Below are 18,509 nucleotides of genomic sequence, written 5' to 3'. Positions count from 1 at the left end.
GAATATGACTTCGTGAAAGCCACTCTTAGCCATAAGCGGCATAGCAGAGTAACCTCTCTTCGGCGGAGTCCAGATGGTATTTGAAGTCGCCGCAACTCGTTTAGGTGGTGTTGCCGATAGCTTTGGCTTCTTGAGGTATTCAGTGTTGAGTGCGAAATATTCTTTGCGATCCTTTGAAGCATGGCAGCAGCATCAGACCTTGAAAGGGGTATAGCCTCTTCCTTGTCACCTTGCAAAGCTGACCGAGCAGCATTATCGGCATGTTCGTTGCCAAGCACGCCGCAGTGACTTGGCAACCATTGAAATGTCACTTGGTGTCCCTTCTCGAATGACGTATGAATGAGGTGTCTTATCTCGAATACCAGTTGTTCATATGGTCCACGCCGCAGGGCTGACAAGAGAGATTGTAGGGCTGCTTTGGAGTCACTAAAGATTGACCATCGCTGCGGTTGTTCGCAATTGATACCACAAAGTGCAGCGCGAAGAGCTGTCAGTTCAGCAGCCGTTGATGTTGTTGGGTGGTCGGTCTTATAGCTAACAGTTACACCTTTCGCTGGGACAACTACTGCACCGGACGAATCACGGATGGTCGTTGAGCCGTCGGTGTAAATATGTATGTGGTCGGTGTATTTCTCATGCAGTAGAAGCAGAGACAGCTGTTTCAGGACAGGCGATGACAAATCAGTTTTTTTCTTGATTCCTGGTACACTGAGGTGCACTGCAGGACGAACCAAACACCAAGGTGGAATCGATGGTTTGGATGCGGGGCTGAAGCCTTACGGTAGGTTGGCGGAGTAGCTCCAGGTTGTTGCGCAGTATGATGCTAGCGGTCTTTCTGAGGGCAGTGTTGCCAGGTGGTCGTTAGGAGCTCGACCAAAATGCCTGATGTGAGCTCTCAAGGCTTCTAACGCAATGTGCGTTTGTATCGGTAGATCCTTGGCGATGGCAATAGTCGCCTCTGTTGGCGCACATTAGGGCATACCTAGGCAAACTCTGAGTGCCTGAGCTTGTGCATCCTGTAGAACGCGAAGATTTGTCTTGCAGGTGTTGGCTAGTACAGGCAGACTATATCTCAGAAACCCAAGAAAGAGTGATCTGTATAATTCCAACATTGCATCTACTGACATGCCCCAGTTTTTCCCTCCCAGGAACTTGAGCAGCTGGGCAATGGCCGTCAGGCGCTTCTTCAAATAGGCCACGTGTGGGCTCCAATTGAGGTTTTTGTCAATAATTATGCCGAGAAATTTGTAGGTTCTGGCATAAGAAATCAACTGCCCGTCAATACAAATGGCATATGGTGTCATTGGTTTGCGCGTGAACGCCACCAATGCACATTTCTCCGGGGATATTCTGAGGCCTTGTTTTCTAAGGTTGTGCGCTGTCAATGTTGCAGCCTTTTGAAGTCTCGCACGTATTTCAAGTCGTGTAGCGGCTGAGGTCCAGACACATATGTCGTCTGCGTATATAGAGATCTTGATCGTACTTGGCAGGGATTCGACAAGTTGAATGAGGGCGAGATTGAATAGTATGGGACTGAGTACTCCGCCTTGAGGAACGCCCCGGCAGGTATAGCGTAGTGTGGTGTGGCCGTCTTCGGTGGACACAAAGAATGACCTTCCAGACAGATAGCTACCAATCCATCGAAGAACTCGACCACCAAGGCCAACCACCTCAAGTGCATCGATAATAGCCTCGTGTAGACCATTTATCATAGGCGCCTTTCACATCCAAAAACAACGCTGCAGATAGTCGCTTACGTGATCTCTGCGGTTGAACGTACGTAACGAGATCAAGAACATTGTCTATGCATGCACAGTCACGTCGGAAACCAGCCATGGAGTTTGGATAGATCTTGTAGTCTTCGAGATACCACTCCAGGTGGCCATATATCATTCGTTCCATTATCTTACTCACGCAGCTGGCCAGTGCAATAGGGCGATACGAGGCAAGCTCAAGTGGGGACTTGCCTTGCTTCAGGAGTGGTACTAATCGGCTTGTCTTCCATTCGTCGGGAACGTTGCCCTCTTACCACGAGTTGTTGTAGAGTCGCAGTAGTTCTCCCCGCGCGGCCTCACCAAATTGCACAAGGCTGGGTACGATATGCCATCTGGCCCCGGAGATGAAGAACTCCTGCATGAAGCCAGTGCTGCCTGGAGTTCCTCCATTGTAAAAGGAAGGTCCATTCGGCTATCACGGGAACAGGGGATGGCACATCCGGCAACGGGATCTGGACGAACCGCTTGGTCGGCGATCCTCGCGCAAAAATCTTCTGCAACTTCGATGTCTTGTCGCTTTTGAAAAAGTGCCAACGCCTTGAAGGGAAAGCGCTGTTCAGGATGACAGCGCAAACCACGCACCGCCCTCCAGATTTGAGAAAGGGGCATGCGAGGGTCTAATGTCTGGCAAAACGTTGTCCACCGTTGAGAGGCCAATCTGTCCATACGACGCTGGATTTTCTTTTGCATTCGCCTGGCTGTCCTAAGGTCATGTATGGACTTGGTACGCCGATATCGTCGTTCCGCACGACAGCGAAGCGCTCGAAATCGTTCCAATTCTGTATCGAAATCGTTTCGCTTAGAAGGAATCACGACCGGGCGCGTTGCGTCTTGTATTGTGCTCTTGATTGCTTGCTCTAGCCCAGTGGGCAGGCCCGCTTGGCAAACATTTTCCATATCAGACTGGAAAGTGGTCCAGTTAGTCATTCAGATGGTCTTCTGTAGACAAGACTTGGAGAGCCCTTTGATGTGAAGATAGGTAGGAATGTGATCACTTCCGTGTGTCTCAATATCCGAGAACCATTTAAAACATCTGGTGAAAGAGCTGGAGACGAAAGTAAGATCAAGGCAGCTACCGTACGTCACACCTCGAAGAAACGTTGGGCTGCCATCATTCAGGAGAGAAAGGCCATGATTCGAGGCGAAACTTGCCAATCGTCGTCCTCTTGCGTTTGTCCTTGTGCTTCCCCATGCCAGATGATGCGCATTGAAATCTCCTATAATGGCCCATGGAGCAGGACATACAGTCAATATATGTTCTAATCTTCGTGAATTAAAAGTACTCGAAGGCGATATATAAACGCTTATTAAAGTAAGCATTAGTTTGTTCTTTTTAACAGTCAAACACACATACTGATTGTCGTCATCAGGCGCAGTTGGCTGTAGCAAATAAGTGAGTTCACGCCGAACATAAACGATGATTTTGCTGCATGCCCCATTTGTCGAGGACATGACAGCTTCGTACCCCGATAATCTGACAGGTTTCGATATGTTGGGCTCGCAAATGACGATGATGGGGAAACTGTTAGTGTTCACAAATTGACGAAAATCAGAAAGGCGTGATTTGAGCCCTCTCGCATTCCACTGGATGACGGACGCTGCCTTGACTTCCGATCGAAAAGAAGAGTGGTTGGTAGCCATGGCTCACTCAAGAGATTCAAGCACTGGGCTCAAAGCGTCCAGTACTTTGAGTGCACTCCGTGCAGGCGTTGTCCCCATGTCCAATAACACCTCTCGAATGGCGCCCATGAGGGAACGAAGCATAGATATCACTTGACGATGTGCCCTAGGTACGTCATCAGCGGCAGGTGAAGTCTCCAGAGCCGCGTCACCTTCTGAGGTTCCTTGGCAAGTAAGCGGTTCGGAAGCGCGGGCCATTCCTTTGGGGAAAGATTCCTATCCGCTGGTGTCTTTGAGCTGATTGGTCCTTTCGTAGTTTGACTATGTGGTGCCGCATTGGAGTGGGCGCTGTCGTTTCGTGCATGGGCCTTTTTTGAGGTCGAACGATGGCGCCGCCGCCCGCGCCGACGTCGGGCTGCTTCGGCAGCCTCTCTGTGAGTCGAGTTGTCTCTCGCCATTTCTTTGAGAACAGCACGCTCCTTCTTGATGCGAGGACAGTCTTTCGACGAGGCAGCGTGAGAGCCATTACAGTTGGCGCACTTCAGAACAGCGGAGCGGCAGGTCTCTTCCGCGTGTGGTTCAGCGCACCGGGGGCACAATAAAGAGTTGGGGCACACGCCCTTGACGTGCCCTAACCTGAAGCACTGATGGCATTGAAGTGGTTTTTGTATGAATGGGCGAACAGGGTGTCGGAAATGCCCGACCTTGACGTGGGATGGTATACAATCCCCCTTGAATATCACTTTTACACACCGTGTCTGACCAAGATGTCGCACTTGCGTGATGTCGATGCCCTCATTTGCCGGTTTGATGAGGGTGGGTAGGTCCGCTTTGGTAATTGCAACATCGATGTCGTAAACCACACCGGCTATGGATGTATCGTCCATCGGGATAAAAGGACGCACTTTGATTCCGCCTAGCTCCGTGATTTGCTGAAGTTTTCCGAGCGCACTCACATGGATAACGTCTATAGCAAGGATGTTTTTCCGTGTATTGACTCTAATGTCTTTAATCTCATTGGGCACCGCACATTCTAGATAAGCGGATAGGGCTTGCCTGTTCAGTAATCGTAGGTTGCCCGATTCTTCCGGCACGAAGATGATGACGTGCGGCCAACGTTCAAGCCTTGGCTTCATAGTCGCTGTACTCGCAGGAGTTGACGGAGTCGCGTTGAAGATCTTTCTCTTCGCCCTTTTGCTCTGGACGGTGATAAAGCCGTCGTCTGATGCGTCATCTCCCGAGACTGAGTACAGTTCGGTGTCCTCGGTGTCACTGAGGAAGCTTCCTCGTTTCCTTGCGGTTGACAGCAGTGATGACTTCTGGCCAGGTGGGCCTCGGGAAGGCTCCGCGTCCATGGCCGCAAGACGGGGAGCCGAGGCACCAGAAAAAACCGTGGATTTCACCGAAAACGCAGAGAGCACCGAGAGATGTGATGTAGATGTAAATCCTGTACAGCTGGCTCACACCCACTCAGGGGGATTGGTCAAGAATCGGGTAGCTTAGAAAAAATTATTTAAAAACTAGTAATGAGAATAATTTCCTATTTTGTTTAACAAAAAGATTTTTTACAAGTTAATTTTGTGAGAATAATAATTTAAAAAAAAAGTAAAAAGGTGGGTGGAATTAATTTTCATCAAATAAGAAATACATAAATATAGAAACGAATCTTGCTGTACCTTGCTTCTGGTTAACTATGGAACTTTTGAACTGTGATTATTGTTTAAATCTCTTTGACTGTTCTATGAAATCTTGCATGGCCTCGCGTACTTTCCCGCTGCTGTGCCCAAGGGTAAGTGCGCCTAGAGATAGTAAATTTGAGGTTCTCAACTCTAATCGGGCGTTTCTAGAGATGTCTTTCGTAATGTAGAAAACTTCTGACATGAGATCAGAAAGTGTTCTATTGTTTCCTCTTTTCTGCAATAAGAACAAAGGGGTGATGGCGCCAAACCGGCTCTATATAAATAAAAATTTAATGATGAAATTCGGCAACGCAACTTCGTAATTATAACTTCCAGATCTCTGTTACGACATTTTGAATTTTCCAGGGTGTCATTAGATGATTAAAGTCCGGGCAATTTCTTAGAGCTGATATACTGAATTCTTGCATCATCATTTGCCTCCGAAATCTAGCCGCTACTATAAAATCTGATGTGAAGCGATCAGTTATTAGAACACTTCGTCGTCGTTTTTCGCAAACAACGGACTTGAAAGAGGCGCAGACTGCTTAGTAAATTAATTTTATTTATTACTTCGAACAGCCCACTTGGTTTCCCACGATTATTGGTCACAATGTGAGTGGCGCATACGCGAGCACGCGTTTGTTGCTTACTTAAAATTGTTTTCGAATTTGCTGAGCATTTCTACTGTTAGACGCGCAACGGAAGCGTCTCGGCAACGCTGAATTGCCATCACCTTGACATGCTACACAAAAAAAAAAACTGTCGGAGTTGAGCTTTAAGTGTTTCCTTATAACCAAATTTCAACACCTATTCCGCGAACAGTCGTGACAACTTTTCCGCAACAGCAATAACTACATCTCGTATAGTTTACCGTGCACGCATTTGCTTCCGAGTCTCACAAAAAGCGCTAGGTGTGACTGCCTTTAGGGCTCATCATAAGCACTCCGGCCGCAGCTGTTGGGTCTCCCACACTATAATAAAAAACTCTGATGGGTGATAGGACATTTCGAAACATGTTTTTTTGTTTGTTTTTTTCTGCCGCACGCTGCGTTCTTAGGAAACAAGCCGAGCCTGGAGGCGACGGTTGTACCTGAGCGCGTTCTCGCAGGCGTTAAAGCGCTGCTGTGTATGTTGAGTAATGCGCCATTTGTTTTATTACGGAAATTCAAGAAATTTGTGGGCGGTATGCAGCAAACAGGAAATTAACGTATCGCCGCATCATCTACTTGAAATGCGGGCCTCTAAAGCGATCCTCTTCTCTTTCTCTTAGTTTCCCTTTATTATTGGGGAGCGTCAGTGAAGTTGTGTAACACGTTACGTCTTGGCTCTACGAAGCATTTGCGAAACAAATTTTGGAAAAGCGCCACTTGGGGTGCGTTTCTGTACTCCTTCCTTGTAATCTTGAGCACGTCGAACACGTAAAGTGTACCTTGCGGTTCATTTATAAACTTATGTTCGGCTAATATTTGCTCAGCTTCTTGATTGACCCATTCTTTTATGTAGGTGACATTTTACGCACACTGTTAAGGCAAAAATAAGATGAAAAATATGTAAAAAAACTAAAATATAAAGCAAATCACTTTATCTGCACGTTTGAGCTGTTGACGAGCATCACAGAACTCAAAGACAAATTCTACGAAGGTATACTCACTGTATTCTGCTCAATATTAAAAAACATGGTCAATGTCTGGAGAATGAATGTGGTCTCTGGTTGGTTTATATGCCATCTTAGTTCTTCAAATGGTTAGCAGATAGACGCGGGAGGGAAAATGGTCTGACATTTCAAAGCGCTGGAAAAATTGGCCGGGATATATGTATAGCGTAACAAATCTGCTCACTTCCTTGCCTTTCCATTTTTAACATGTGGTGTTCCGTTCACGTTGACGTTATTAGTGGTACGAGGACCGAGTGATATTCTTGGCTATCTTCCTGACTACCTTGTCAAGCGCCGGTGCGAGTTGTCCGAAAACCCTGATACGAATTTTAAAAATATATAAAATGGATGTAATGGGTTAAACTAAGGGGTGTATATGACAGAGTGAACATTACTGTTTTTAATGACATAAAATACGTTAAACGACCGCTAAGGTCTCACGTGTTGACGTCGCATGCTCCTCACCGCGCGCTCTCTCCTGGTCCTCCCTCCCGTTGCGCTGGGTTACACAATGTTCGCCTCGTATGTACATCACAGGACAAGGCTTGCGCAGGGTGCAAATTCTCCGACACTCGCTAAGTGTCGCGCGCCTCGAGCTTACTCCTCCCCTACCCACTATAAGATCGCGCGCCTGCTTACGTCACCAGTTGCTCATCTGGGTGTACCGTGGTACAGTGAACTAGAAGAGGGGTAGTGGGCTCGGTGGCCTCGAACACATTACGCCGCCGATATCTCCTTGGGCACTGAGGAACACACCAGGGCACACGAACGCCGGCGGGAGAGTGCCACAACCAGAGAGCTGTCAGCGATTAGGGTATAGCCTCCAGAATTTTGGATCGGCAGATAATGAGCGGTGGGCAATAACAATGAAATAAAAGTGAGGCATAACAATCCGTGCGTTGTACAGACCTTGAACAGATGAAATATTTGAACAAATTCTGCGAGAATCTGTCAGCTGGAGTATAAGATTTTCTTGTCATAAAAATCACCATCTGCATGAAAGCTAGCAGAATGTTTCAAGGGATCATTTGCCATTCGTCTTGCTAAGTTTTACTCGGCTATCATTATATGAGCTCTGCCAGAATAAGAGATCATAATACTGCATTCCCGTAAGGATTAAACCCGAAACTGAGAAATTACATTCAGCGAGGCGTAAAATACACTCGCGTATTTAAGAAGAAGAAGAAAATGTGCACATTCCCCAGCATAGCTGACATGAGGGCACATCACGTACAGCTCGTAAAAAAGCTGCTATTCAAAACACGCGCGGCACGACGCCACTGGCCGTTCGAACGTGCTTTAAACACGTCTTCCAGCGGTAATGCACAGGTGAACTGGCAGTAATGCAATCTTTATCAACAAATTTCATGTCAAGTTAATTTCACAGCACAGTAAATAACTTTAACAAAATTTAGGACGCGGATGGCAGCACTGCCGGAGCTTTAGGATTAGCCAGCTAAAAGCAGGAATGGTGGAAGGATACTTCGCAGTCACGTTTTCTGTCCTTTTCCTTTTTCTTAACTTTTAGTGCAATGTTTGTCGTCTTGGTTAAGTGAAGTGAGCTGTGTAAAGAAGTGAAAAAAGCGAAGTTTGACATAATGTCGGTAAAAATTACGAAGTCTTAAAGCAATTTTAGTTTCTTCTCTTACACTAACTTCCATAGGGAAATCTATGAGCTACACGCAATTCAGTATTAGAATTAATTGGACATGTTAATCCAAAAGTGCTTCGCTATACATGACAAGAAAGTAGTCATTCTTGCGTACTGCCTTGTCGACACGATACAAGATATAAGATCCTTGGCACTGCGTGCTTCAACAATCGAAATTCCGACGACAGCCTAACCAATGATGTAGAATACAATGATCGATCAATGACTCAATGGAGCCAATGTAGCATTGCAGACATTACATAGATCTGCTTAACCCCTTCAGGCGCGAATCATGATGCACTGTCTGCAAATGTCTCAAATTCGCACAACGTAATTCTAAGGCACTCAATAATACATTCCAAGAAAGAAAATAAAGTAATATGCTGTTTTTTGCGAGTTTTGCTAATTAATTCTAATTAGAGGATAATTGAATATTTAATTATTCAGCAGTCAGTCATGTTCCATTTTTATATAAGAATAAGGAAATTGTTGGCTTAAAATGCATGCGCAATTTCTTTTTGGTTGCGTTCATTTCGTGCGGAGAAAAATAATACTTATGACGTTGGTCCTGGAATGCGGCACGTCGAACAACCCGTCGAACATCGTAGTGCCTTCACCAAAGTGATCGGTTATGGTCATACTTAGCACATTGAGGTTAAGTCAAGACACGTTGACTATGCAGATGGTTCAATTGATGCTATGCGCAATGTATCTTGCCCTTTCTTTCTGACTAGTCCAAAAAACTGGCAAAAACAAGTTGCGTCTACATATGTGGACGTTGCGCCTGAATTAAACTTCGTCCTTCTAAACTGACACGAACTTAAGGTTTTGTATAACAATTCTATTAAAAGACATGTTTCATTCTAAGCCTACCGACTTGCATTTATTCTGCGAGTACCTAGAGCCTTTCTGCCTTTATACGTTCGAAACAATGCGATTATTTCGAAGTTTCAGCAAATAAGCTTAGACTGAACTTCGTCAATACATGCGTGAGAAAGTTGGAAGACAATATTATGGCTGAAAGCGAAAATTCTCGCACTACACTCGCCATTTCCATGGCAGGCGCGCAATCGGAGCGTTAGAGTTCCCTGTATTATTCTAAATAAGAAACTCTGGCTTCAACAATACACCTATAAATTCTTATACATTCCATAGAAACACATGCTTAAGTTTTCGCTTTCAAATTCGAACGTGCTTGTGGCAATAAAAGTCAACACCGCTTTCGGTAGGGGGGGCGGGGTTCAAGTTTCCCCTTTCCCGAAAATTTTCAATTTCGCATGTATATATATATATATATATATATATATATATATATATATATATATATATATATATATATATATATATATATATATATATATATATGCGCTCATACAAACGCACGCGCGAACATACATAAAGTATGGTTGAACCCCCCCATACCCTCCCGAAAAAAAATTTCTGGCGACACTACTGTCTAGAATCTGTTACCAATGGCTTATTGTGTTAATACTGGCTTCTGCGCCTATTAATTTGCGAAAAACAATGCTGTTTCGTACAAATAGCGCCCGTTTCTACTCGAGGCCTCTAAGAGCACTGTTTCTCCACGTCCTCATGAACCGCATAAGCAAGATGCCTTTAGAGTAATGGTGTAAAAAAACAGGGAGGAGACTGATTGTAATGCAGGATAAATGGAAGTGCACATAGACAACCCGGTGAAATAAAAAAAAAATTGCCAGATACAGACGTAGTAAAACGGATGTAAAGAATGTAAGCAAATGCTCACGGAGTTTTACAAAAGCAGCAAGCAAGCAAAAATTTGAAAGTTCTGTACGATCACACAAAGTAGTGCAGTGCATAGCTCTTTAGGATCTGAGCCTGTAGACAAAACATACAAGGGGAAATACCGTCAACAAGATAATGCCTATCAGTAGCGTAGCCAGCAATATCTTTTTTGGGAGGGGTGTGTGTGTGGGGGAGGGGGAGGGTCAATTATACTTTATGTATGTTTGTGCGTGCGTTTGTATGTGTGCGTGCACATACACATGCAAAACTGAAAAATTTCGGTGGGAGGGGGGGAGGGTTTGAACATCCCCCCCCCTTCCCTCACTGAAAATGATAACCTATGGCCTATGATAACTGGAGTCGACTCAGCCGGTTGCGAAAAAAATCTAACATTGTAACAAATGGCGTGGAAGCTCATGGGAGCATCAACTAGTCAGCGGACAAAACAAGCAAAACGCGTTAAACGTAACTGTCAAAAAATAAATGAAGCACTTGTGAAAAAATAAAACAGGAAAGAGATGGGGCGGAGTTGTCAAAGGTACAAGTAACTTCACAAGGTATGTCAGATAGGCACAGTGCTAAATTACAATATGCTAGCTAGTGAGTAACTTATAAAGACGAATCGACTGTAGCCGTTCCGATTCATAGGGGATTTCATTACAAATCATCATCATGGTCTAATCTGTTAGATTGGACATCGTTCTCGAGCTCGTATAAACCTGACTCACTTCGGCCCAGCACTGGACCCGGCTGGTCCCTTATTCAACGAAACGGACGTCTGTGTATGCCCTGAGGACGCCGCCTTCGTAGACGTCATCCACACCAGCGGCGGCTACAAGCACCAGCCATGGCAACTAGGACTCCTCAGGCCTACAGGTCACGTGGACTTCTACGTGAATGGTGCCAAGAACCAACCCGGATGTTATGGCTGTGAGTCACTTTCATCAAAGTGCTGCCGCAGGCTCTCTAAAGTAACATTTCTAACGCGTTCGTAAGTGCGCTCGTGCGAAGCCTCACGCCAGGGTTTCGCGCTGTTGAAGTGCAATCAGAACCAAATGCAACACAAAGCTGATAGCATCAACGCTTTACGAAACAAAAATTGAGACATACACACGAATAACTCTGTAATACTGAGTTTGGCATGCCTTCAATATCGGACATGTCAGAGCGCCAACACGCATATCTCAAAGGGTACAAAGCAGCCTTAGTGTGCTCCCATTTGCATGTCCCTGTGAGACGGAAAAATGAGCCGTTGGTTAATAGCTATAGTTCGCACGGTCTAAAAGAACGTTACAAAGAAGGTGTTCCTGACTCACTCCGTTTTTTTTTTTTTGCTAATAGACGCAGCTCAATAGTGAGGCAAACGACTTCTTGCGCTTGGGTAAATGTTATTAAATTACTTTTGAAGTCAATCCTGCTGTAAAACATCTTTAAACATGTGGGCCTGTGTACTCGTAGGAAAAATATGACCTCGTTGTTACGATGAACACGGCCTGACCAGGTTTGCCAAGCGGGTTCCCGCGCGAAGATTTATTTTCACTCGGAAATCCACGATAGCAGCATTATCCTTCTAAGTGAAAGCAGGGAAAGAAGGAAGCGAGTGAATTGGAAAGGATAAGGCATTACTTCGACAAGGATTGGTTCAGATGGCATAGTTACGAGGAAAAGGTCATGTTACAGTGCTCTGCACCCAGTATAAAGGGGCCCTGCAACACCTTTTCAGCATGGTCAGAAAAGGCTGCCGATCGGTAGTCGAGGCTCCTGAGAACACACGTGCGAAACATTATAGCGCAGCACGCGGCCTGGAATTTACAGTTCATTCTCATAGTCAGCTGAAAATCGTTCCCTCTTCTATCGACAAATGATGTCATACACCCAAAACTAAAATGACCGCGCCATGAACACAACGGCCACGGCCATTGGCTGATTTGAGCATCGTGTGCCGCATAGTTACCGGGGCCACCGCGGGATGCCGCCACGTGCCCGCGCGCTCCCTCGCGATCACACTGAAAGTAAGGCGCGCGTTCGAAGAAGAAAAAAAGAAAAATTGGGGACCCTTAAGCTTCGCCTTTAAGAGTTGAACGCGATAGCGAAATCCGGCCCCTAGTGCGCATTTCAACCACTAAGAGCATACTTATTAATGTGTATTGTTACACACACACGCACAGAGACACACGCGCGCGCGCGCGATGTATCTATAGTAATGGTACAGGTTTTCGATCTAAAGCACTTTCCTGTGCAACAGTGGAGACATATTTCTCACAATGCCTCACAGATGGCAGCACATTATCTAGCGTTTGCTGTTTGCTTGATCAACGCCTCCTCTAGAAAGCAGGCGTTGGCTTGATATGTTTTCCGCTAGATGGACATAGTTGTCCATTTTTAGAGCTGTTTGAAAGTTCGTGTGTGTTTTTAGCGGCGATAGCTGCACTATCCCGGCTTTTTTCGAAGCATGGCGTCGCGCAAAAAAGCCGGCAGATCCCACGCTTTGTGGGAATCGATGTAATGCGAAGCAGACAGCAAAGAGCTGCATACATCGTCTTGTATGTCACTAAGGAAAATGCGTGTCATGGTTTTCATATTAACTCCTATTATTTATGTTCGTCATACAGTAACGTCGCGCAAAACCAACTTCGGGGTAGATCAAGCTAGTGAAACGGCCGCCAGCGCACCATGAGCGTGGTACGTAAGTTACGCTGTACATGACATGCGTGTCATGATTTTCATGTTAACTCGTGTTTTTATGTTCGTCACACAGTCACGTCGCGCAATACCAATTTCGGGGTAGATCAAGCTAGCGAAACGGCCACCAGCGCCCCATGAGCGCGGCACGTAAGTTATGCTGTACATGACATGTGTGTCATGAATTTCATGTTAACTCGTGTTATTTATGTTCGTCACACAGTCACGTCGCAAGGTACCAACTTCGGGGTAGATCAAGCTAGCGAAACTGCCGCCAGCGCACCATGAGCGTGGTGCGTAAATCATGCTGTACATGACACGTGTGTCATGACTTTCATGTTAACTCGTGCTATTTATGTTCGTCACACAGTCACGTCAGAAGATACCAATTTTGGTGTATATCAAGCTAGCAAAACGGCCGCCAGCGCACCATGAGCGTGGCACGTAAGTCATGCTGTACATGACATGAGTGTCATGATTTTCATGTTAACTCGTGTTTTTATGTTCGTCAGTCACGTCGCGCAATACCAATTCCGAGGTAGATCAAGCTAGCGAAACGGCCGCTAGCACACCATGAGCGTGGCACGTGTGTCATGCTGTACATGACATGCGTGTCATCATTTTCACCTTAACTGGTGTCATTTATGTTAGTCACACAGTCACGTCGCACAATACCAATTTCGGGATAGATCAAGCTAGCGAAACGGCCGCCAGCGCCCCATGAGCGTGGCACGTAAGTCATGCTGTACATGACATGCGTGTCATGATTTTCATGTTAACTCGTGTTTTTGTGTTCGTCATACAGTCACGTCGCGCAATACCAATTTCAGGGTAGATCAAGCTAGCGAAACGGCCGCCAGCGCCCCATGAGCGTGGCAGGTAAGTCATGCTGTACATGACATGCGTGTCATGATTTTCATGCTAACTCGTGTCATTTATGTTCGTCACACATTCACGTCGCGCGATACCAATTTTGGTGTATATCAAACTAGCGAAACGGCCGCCAGCGCACTATGAGCTTGAAAATGTAAATCATGGTGTACATGACATGCGTGTCATGATTTGCACGTTAGGACCTTTCACTTATGTTCGTCATACACTATTGTCAAGCCATACCAATTTTGGTATATATCAAACTAACGAAACGGCCGCAAGAGCCCCAAAACTGTGGCATGTAAATCATGTCGTTGATGACATGTATATCATGATTTTCATGTTATGACTTGTCATTTATGTTTGTCATACAGTCATGTTACGCCATACCAATTTTGGTGTGCATTCGATTAACCCAGCGACCAGGGGAGCACAAAGTCGTAGGCGGCTAGATAGATAGATAGATAGATAGATAGATAGATAGATAGATAGATAGATAGATAGATAGATAGATAGATAGATAGATAGATAGATAGATAGATAGATAGATAGATAGATAGATAGATAGATAGATAGATAGATAGATAGATAGATAGATAGATAGATAGATAGATAGATAGATAGATAGATAGATAGATAGATAGATACGCTCAACGTCGCAGAAGTTCGCTAAGAAATGCTTCGCATTTAAAAAACGTAGTTCGATGGCCTCACCAATGCGCCTACAAATCGCCGAATGGGCTCATTTTCTTCGTGACACCTGCCGAACAAAATGCATTAAGGAGACTCCTTCCACTACATGGCATTTATGCAGTGTTTTTTTTTTTTTTTTCGGAGCAGCTGCAAGTAACATCGTGGCTTTGTGGTAGGACCTCTGCTTTGCCACGCAAACGGCCCGGGTTCGATCCTCAATGGTGCCGAAGATTTTTATTGTTTATTTTATTTCCATCTTTCTCAATTTTTCGGTCGCGGACGATCTTTCGCTCACAAGCGTCGGTAGCGACGCCGTCACCGACACCGGAATTTCTGCGACACGAGCTCTCAACGCTATCGCGTTAGAAGGGCTCAAGGTCATGACGCGCACTGACGAAGGGACGCATCTTCTTGCCCCCTTGTCATCCACCTTCCTGCGTCGCTTTCAGCGTGCTCTCTAGTACGAAAGGAGAGACAAAGCGCTTAAAGGGTGCGACAAATCCCTACTTGACGAATTCTAAAAATTTTTTTGCGGCAGTCGACTAGGGAGGCAATAAGCTCTTTCAATGAGGCCATTCGACGATTACTTGGAAAAGTGTTGCGGGGTCGCTTTAAATGGGGCCATGACATGGTGACCTAACAATTTGCGGTGTTCAGCGAAAAATAGAAGTGGAGGGTCTATTGTGCCTATACATGTATGAAAAATGGACTGTAAGAGAATATTTCTATGCAAAATAAGCCCTAGAAGTCGCCGGCTATAAAGCCCGCCCACCGCCGGCGACCGCCGTTTTGCCATAGCGAGTGTGACGTCATGTGCGGCATGAAGCAGAGCCGTAGTCTTCTACCAAATCTTCAGCCGCTGCAAATCGTTCAATTTGAATGTCAAGCTGAAGACAGCTGAAATAGCTCGTTTGCACGCGCAGCTGACCACGGAACAAAATGGAGCGCAGGAATGCCGACGTTCGCACAATTAGCAGCTTGTTACGTCACGGCTTTCAAGCACGCCACTGTTGCCTGACTATCAGGCTGCTCGCGTGTTTAAAAAATTTTTCAATTATAAATTAAGTGCACGGCCAAAGATGCAAAAATTTGGCAGCTTGTTAGTTAACGCACTAGTATTAAACCACATAACACAGATTATGGTCGAAAAATATATGGTCCCATGTTCCCTTTAAGAATTCTAGGTGGTAATGATTACTCCGCAGCACTTAATTATACGGCGTCTGTAATAGCCCGCTGTGCAGCTTGGACAAGCTAAGTCTGATAACTGAAGGTCTGACGAAGACGCCTAAAATTTTAAGACACACTTCGCGCACTTCACCCGGTGCATGCAGGTATAATTTTTGTCATAAGTATGCTAACTCCGGAGCCTGAGATCACCACGATAAGCGCGGGCTCTTTGAGACTCGCTGTGAAAAGCTTTACGCCATGGAAAATGAACAGGACTCTCGTACACTTCATCCAGAAGTCGGAGGTGTCAGGAGTGCCACGGCAACTGCAGCACACAGTCGAACGACCTATGTGCTAAAGGCGCAAAGCGGACCGAGTGCATTTGGCAAAGGTTGCACATACCTGAAGTTAAACCGGAAAGCATATGTTTGCGTTTACGCAGCGCTTATCGTTTGTAGCGGTGTGCACTCTTCCGTACTGAGTAGTGTACTATGGCACTTACCTTTGCAGCGACGCTGTGCGACCACATGAGGGCCCCGATTCTGTTCCTCGAGTCACTGGTGAACAAGGCATGTCGCATGGTGTCGCGGCCGTGCAGAGAAGGCTTTGCGGCTTTCCTACGTGGGAAGTGCGGCCCTGCCGATGCTGGACTTGACCGCGGAGAGATGGGCTTTTTTAGCCCTCGGGCTATCGGCCGCGGTATCCAGCTGGTTTCTACAGGCGCCGGCCCACTCGGATATTTCTGCATTAAAGAGCGCAAAGAATAATTGCGGCTGTCCCTGATCTTGTGTTCGCACTTACATCCGTCCAGCAACCATTTTTCACTCGGAAGCCTGCTTTCAATACTGCACACGCTGGCATGAGAAATCACAGCTTGTTGTAAGGCAACTGGCAGTAATTCGTTTCGGATTGAGGAACCGGAGTGACGAAGAAGCCCTAGTTACTGAATTGTCCTTACGGTTTCTTGAATGACTCATTCTCCTAGAGAGAAGTTTCATGTTTCCGGAGACAAAGATTTGATAATAGAGGCTCTGAACAAAGTATGCGATACCGTCATGCTGCACCTTAGGGTTTAGCAACGCTCTAAGAGAATGCAACTTCCGGGCCATTCTCAAATAACACCATCAGCGAATGGGCGAACATTGGTAAGACAACATTTAGATCTAAGCGTGAGCTTTAAGAACAGAGTACTCTGGATGTAGGTACAGAGGCAGAGAGAGAAATAGATGAAAAGGAAGGACAGGGAGGTTAACCTGGTACTAGTAACTGGTTTGCTACCTTAACTGTACCTATATTAGATGGAGAATGTATAAGCCCTATATGTTGTATACACTGCACACTAGATTACTGCGATAATTGCGACGCATCAGTAGAACACATTATAATGAATGCCCCTCAATATGAACAACAGTGGATTCGTCTTAGTGATCGTTTCAACATCCTCGATAGGTGACGTCTCACGGTGAACAAGGTGCTTGAACCGTTACCATGCTCCTATATGTGGAGGCGTGCAGTTAGTGCTTTACGTAATGTTTCGGTGGTCGCTAACCTTGTGGACGGCTTGTAAATTGTGTTACTGCTTGTACTTATTCATATTCTTTCCTTTTTTAATAGGCCGATCTTATAGTGGTCTTGCTTGTTTTTTTATATAAGTATATGAAGAAGTAGTTGTGTGAACTCTGCGTGATGGGTTACCATTCTATATATTTTGGAATGTTCATTCGGTGCTTGTGCATGTAAAGTTTTTTTTTTGTGCGCTTGCATTCTTTAGCGCTTTGTGAGTTTGAATGTTTTCTGTTCCTTTTTCATTTTTTTCTCGGTTGAGTAGAAAATGGCTCAAAGCTTGCACTAAGCCACGCAAAGCTCAATACACAGCAAAGCTTATGGGTCTCATGCTTATTTTTTGCTGTATCTATAGCAGAACTTGGCTGTAGCGAGGTTGAACTTGGCTTGAACTTGAATTGAGCTTGACTGTAACGTTGCTGAACTTTTCCTTTAACTTGGCTTGAGCTTGGCTGTAACGTTGTTGAACTTTTGCTTAAATTCCCAGGTCACGTACTTCGGATCTGCTCGGCGCCGTCGACTTCGTTTTCGCGTAGTGGGAAGCTTTGCTTCTCGGATCGCAGCTTCTTCCTCGGGAGTGTGATTTAGCTTCGGGCCACCCATGGCTGCGTATGGTTAGGCGCGAGCTGTACACTTCTTTATTTTTAGTTGACCAGTGTTGAGCAGTGGCATTTACCCAATTTCTGTTGCACATTTGTTGGGCTAACCGTTGCCTTCTTCATTTTTAGTGGACCAGTGGTGAGTAGTAGTATTCACCCAATTTCTGTGGCATGTACCCGTTTATGATGATGATAGCTTTTTGGTTCGTCAGACAAGGAACGATTTGCTAAACAGCTTCGCTGTTAAAATTCATGATTTTGAGATAGCTGGCTATCACGTAGCCTACCTCTCTATGTTCACGCCTATAAATAAAAAACACAAGGCAGAGCATATAAGTAAACAGGGACTTACATTACGGTCTGCGTCATTTATTTAGACTGAGGACAGAGCACAGACTAAACGCACTGTCAAGCGCTTGAAAACGCACACAATGTACGGCAATATGCGCGCATACATACATTGTTCTTTATATAGCACGCTATGCATGCTTTCATGCTTCGTAGCTCCGGCTGCACAGAACAATAGAGGCGCATGCACGTATTACAGTCGCGGAACTAGGTTGTATAGCGAAACGTGTTAATACCTATACGACCAATTCATACGTAAGTGCAAAATTCAATGAAGTATATTTTATATAAATCCCGCGCAGAGGGTGTTTTCAATATTTTCCAATTAAAATCCGCTTACGCAAGCCTGTCTACATTACGCGCAATTTCCCGAAAATTTGTGATATCCAGAAAGCACAGGCGGTTATGCCAATCCAATCCGGTCAGCCCAGGCCTGTA

The 18,509-nt window shown here is 45.4% G+C and overlaps 1 protein-coding gene across 1 annotated transcript in view; it reads left to right on the top strand.

Moving 5' to 3' along the window:
- LOC119398775 (phospholipase A1) overlaps positions 1–16,351 on the top strand; it is a 63,851-nt gene extending 47,500 nt beyond the window's left edge. The window contains exons 7-8 of the mRNA XM_037665595.2: positions 10,882–11,073; positions 16,072–16,351. Coding sequence (XP_037521523.1) covers positions 10,882–11,073; positions 16,072–16,328 — 449 coding nt within the window. The 3' untranslated portion in view covers positions 16,329–16,351. The remainder of the gene's footprint in view (positions 1–10,881; positions 11,074–16,071) is intronic.
- The last annotated feature ends 2,158 nt before the right edge of the window (positions 16,352–18,509 follow it).

The sequence above is a fragment of the Rhipicephalus sanguineus genome, chromosome 1 (assembly GCF_013339695.2).
Source record: "Rhipicephalus sanguineus isolate Rsan-2018 chromosome 1, BIME_Rsan_1.4, whole genome shotgun sequence".
Taxonomy (NCBI): Eukaryota; Metazoa; Arthropoda; class Arachnida; order Ixodida; family Ixodidae; genus Rhipicephalus; species Rhipicephalus sanguineus.
This window is presented reverse-complemented; position numbering and strand designations above follow the sequence as displayed.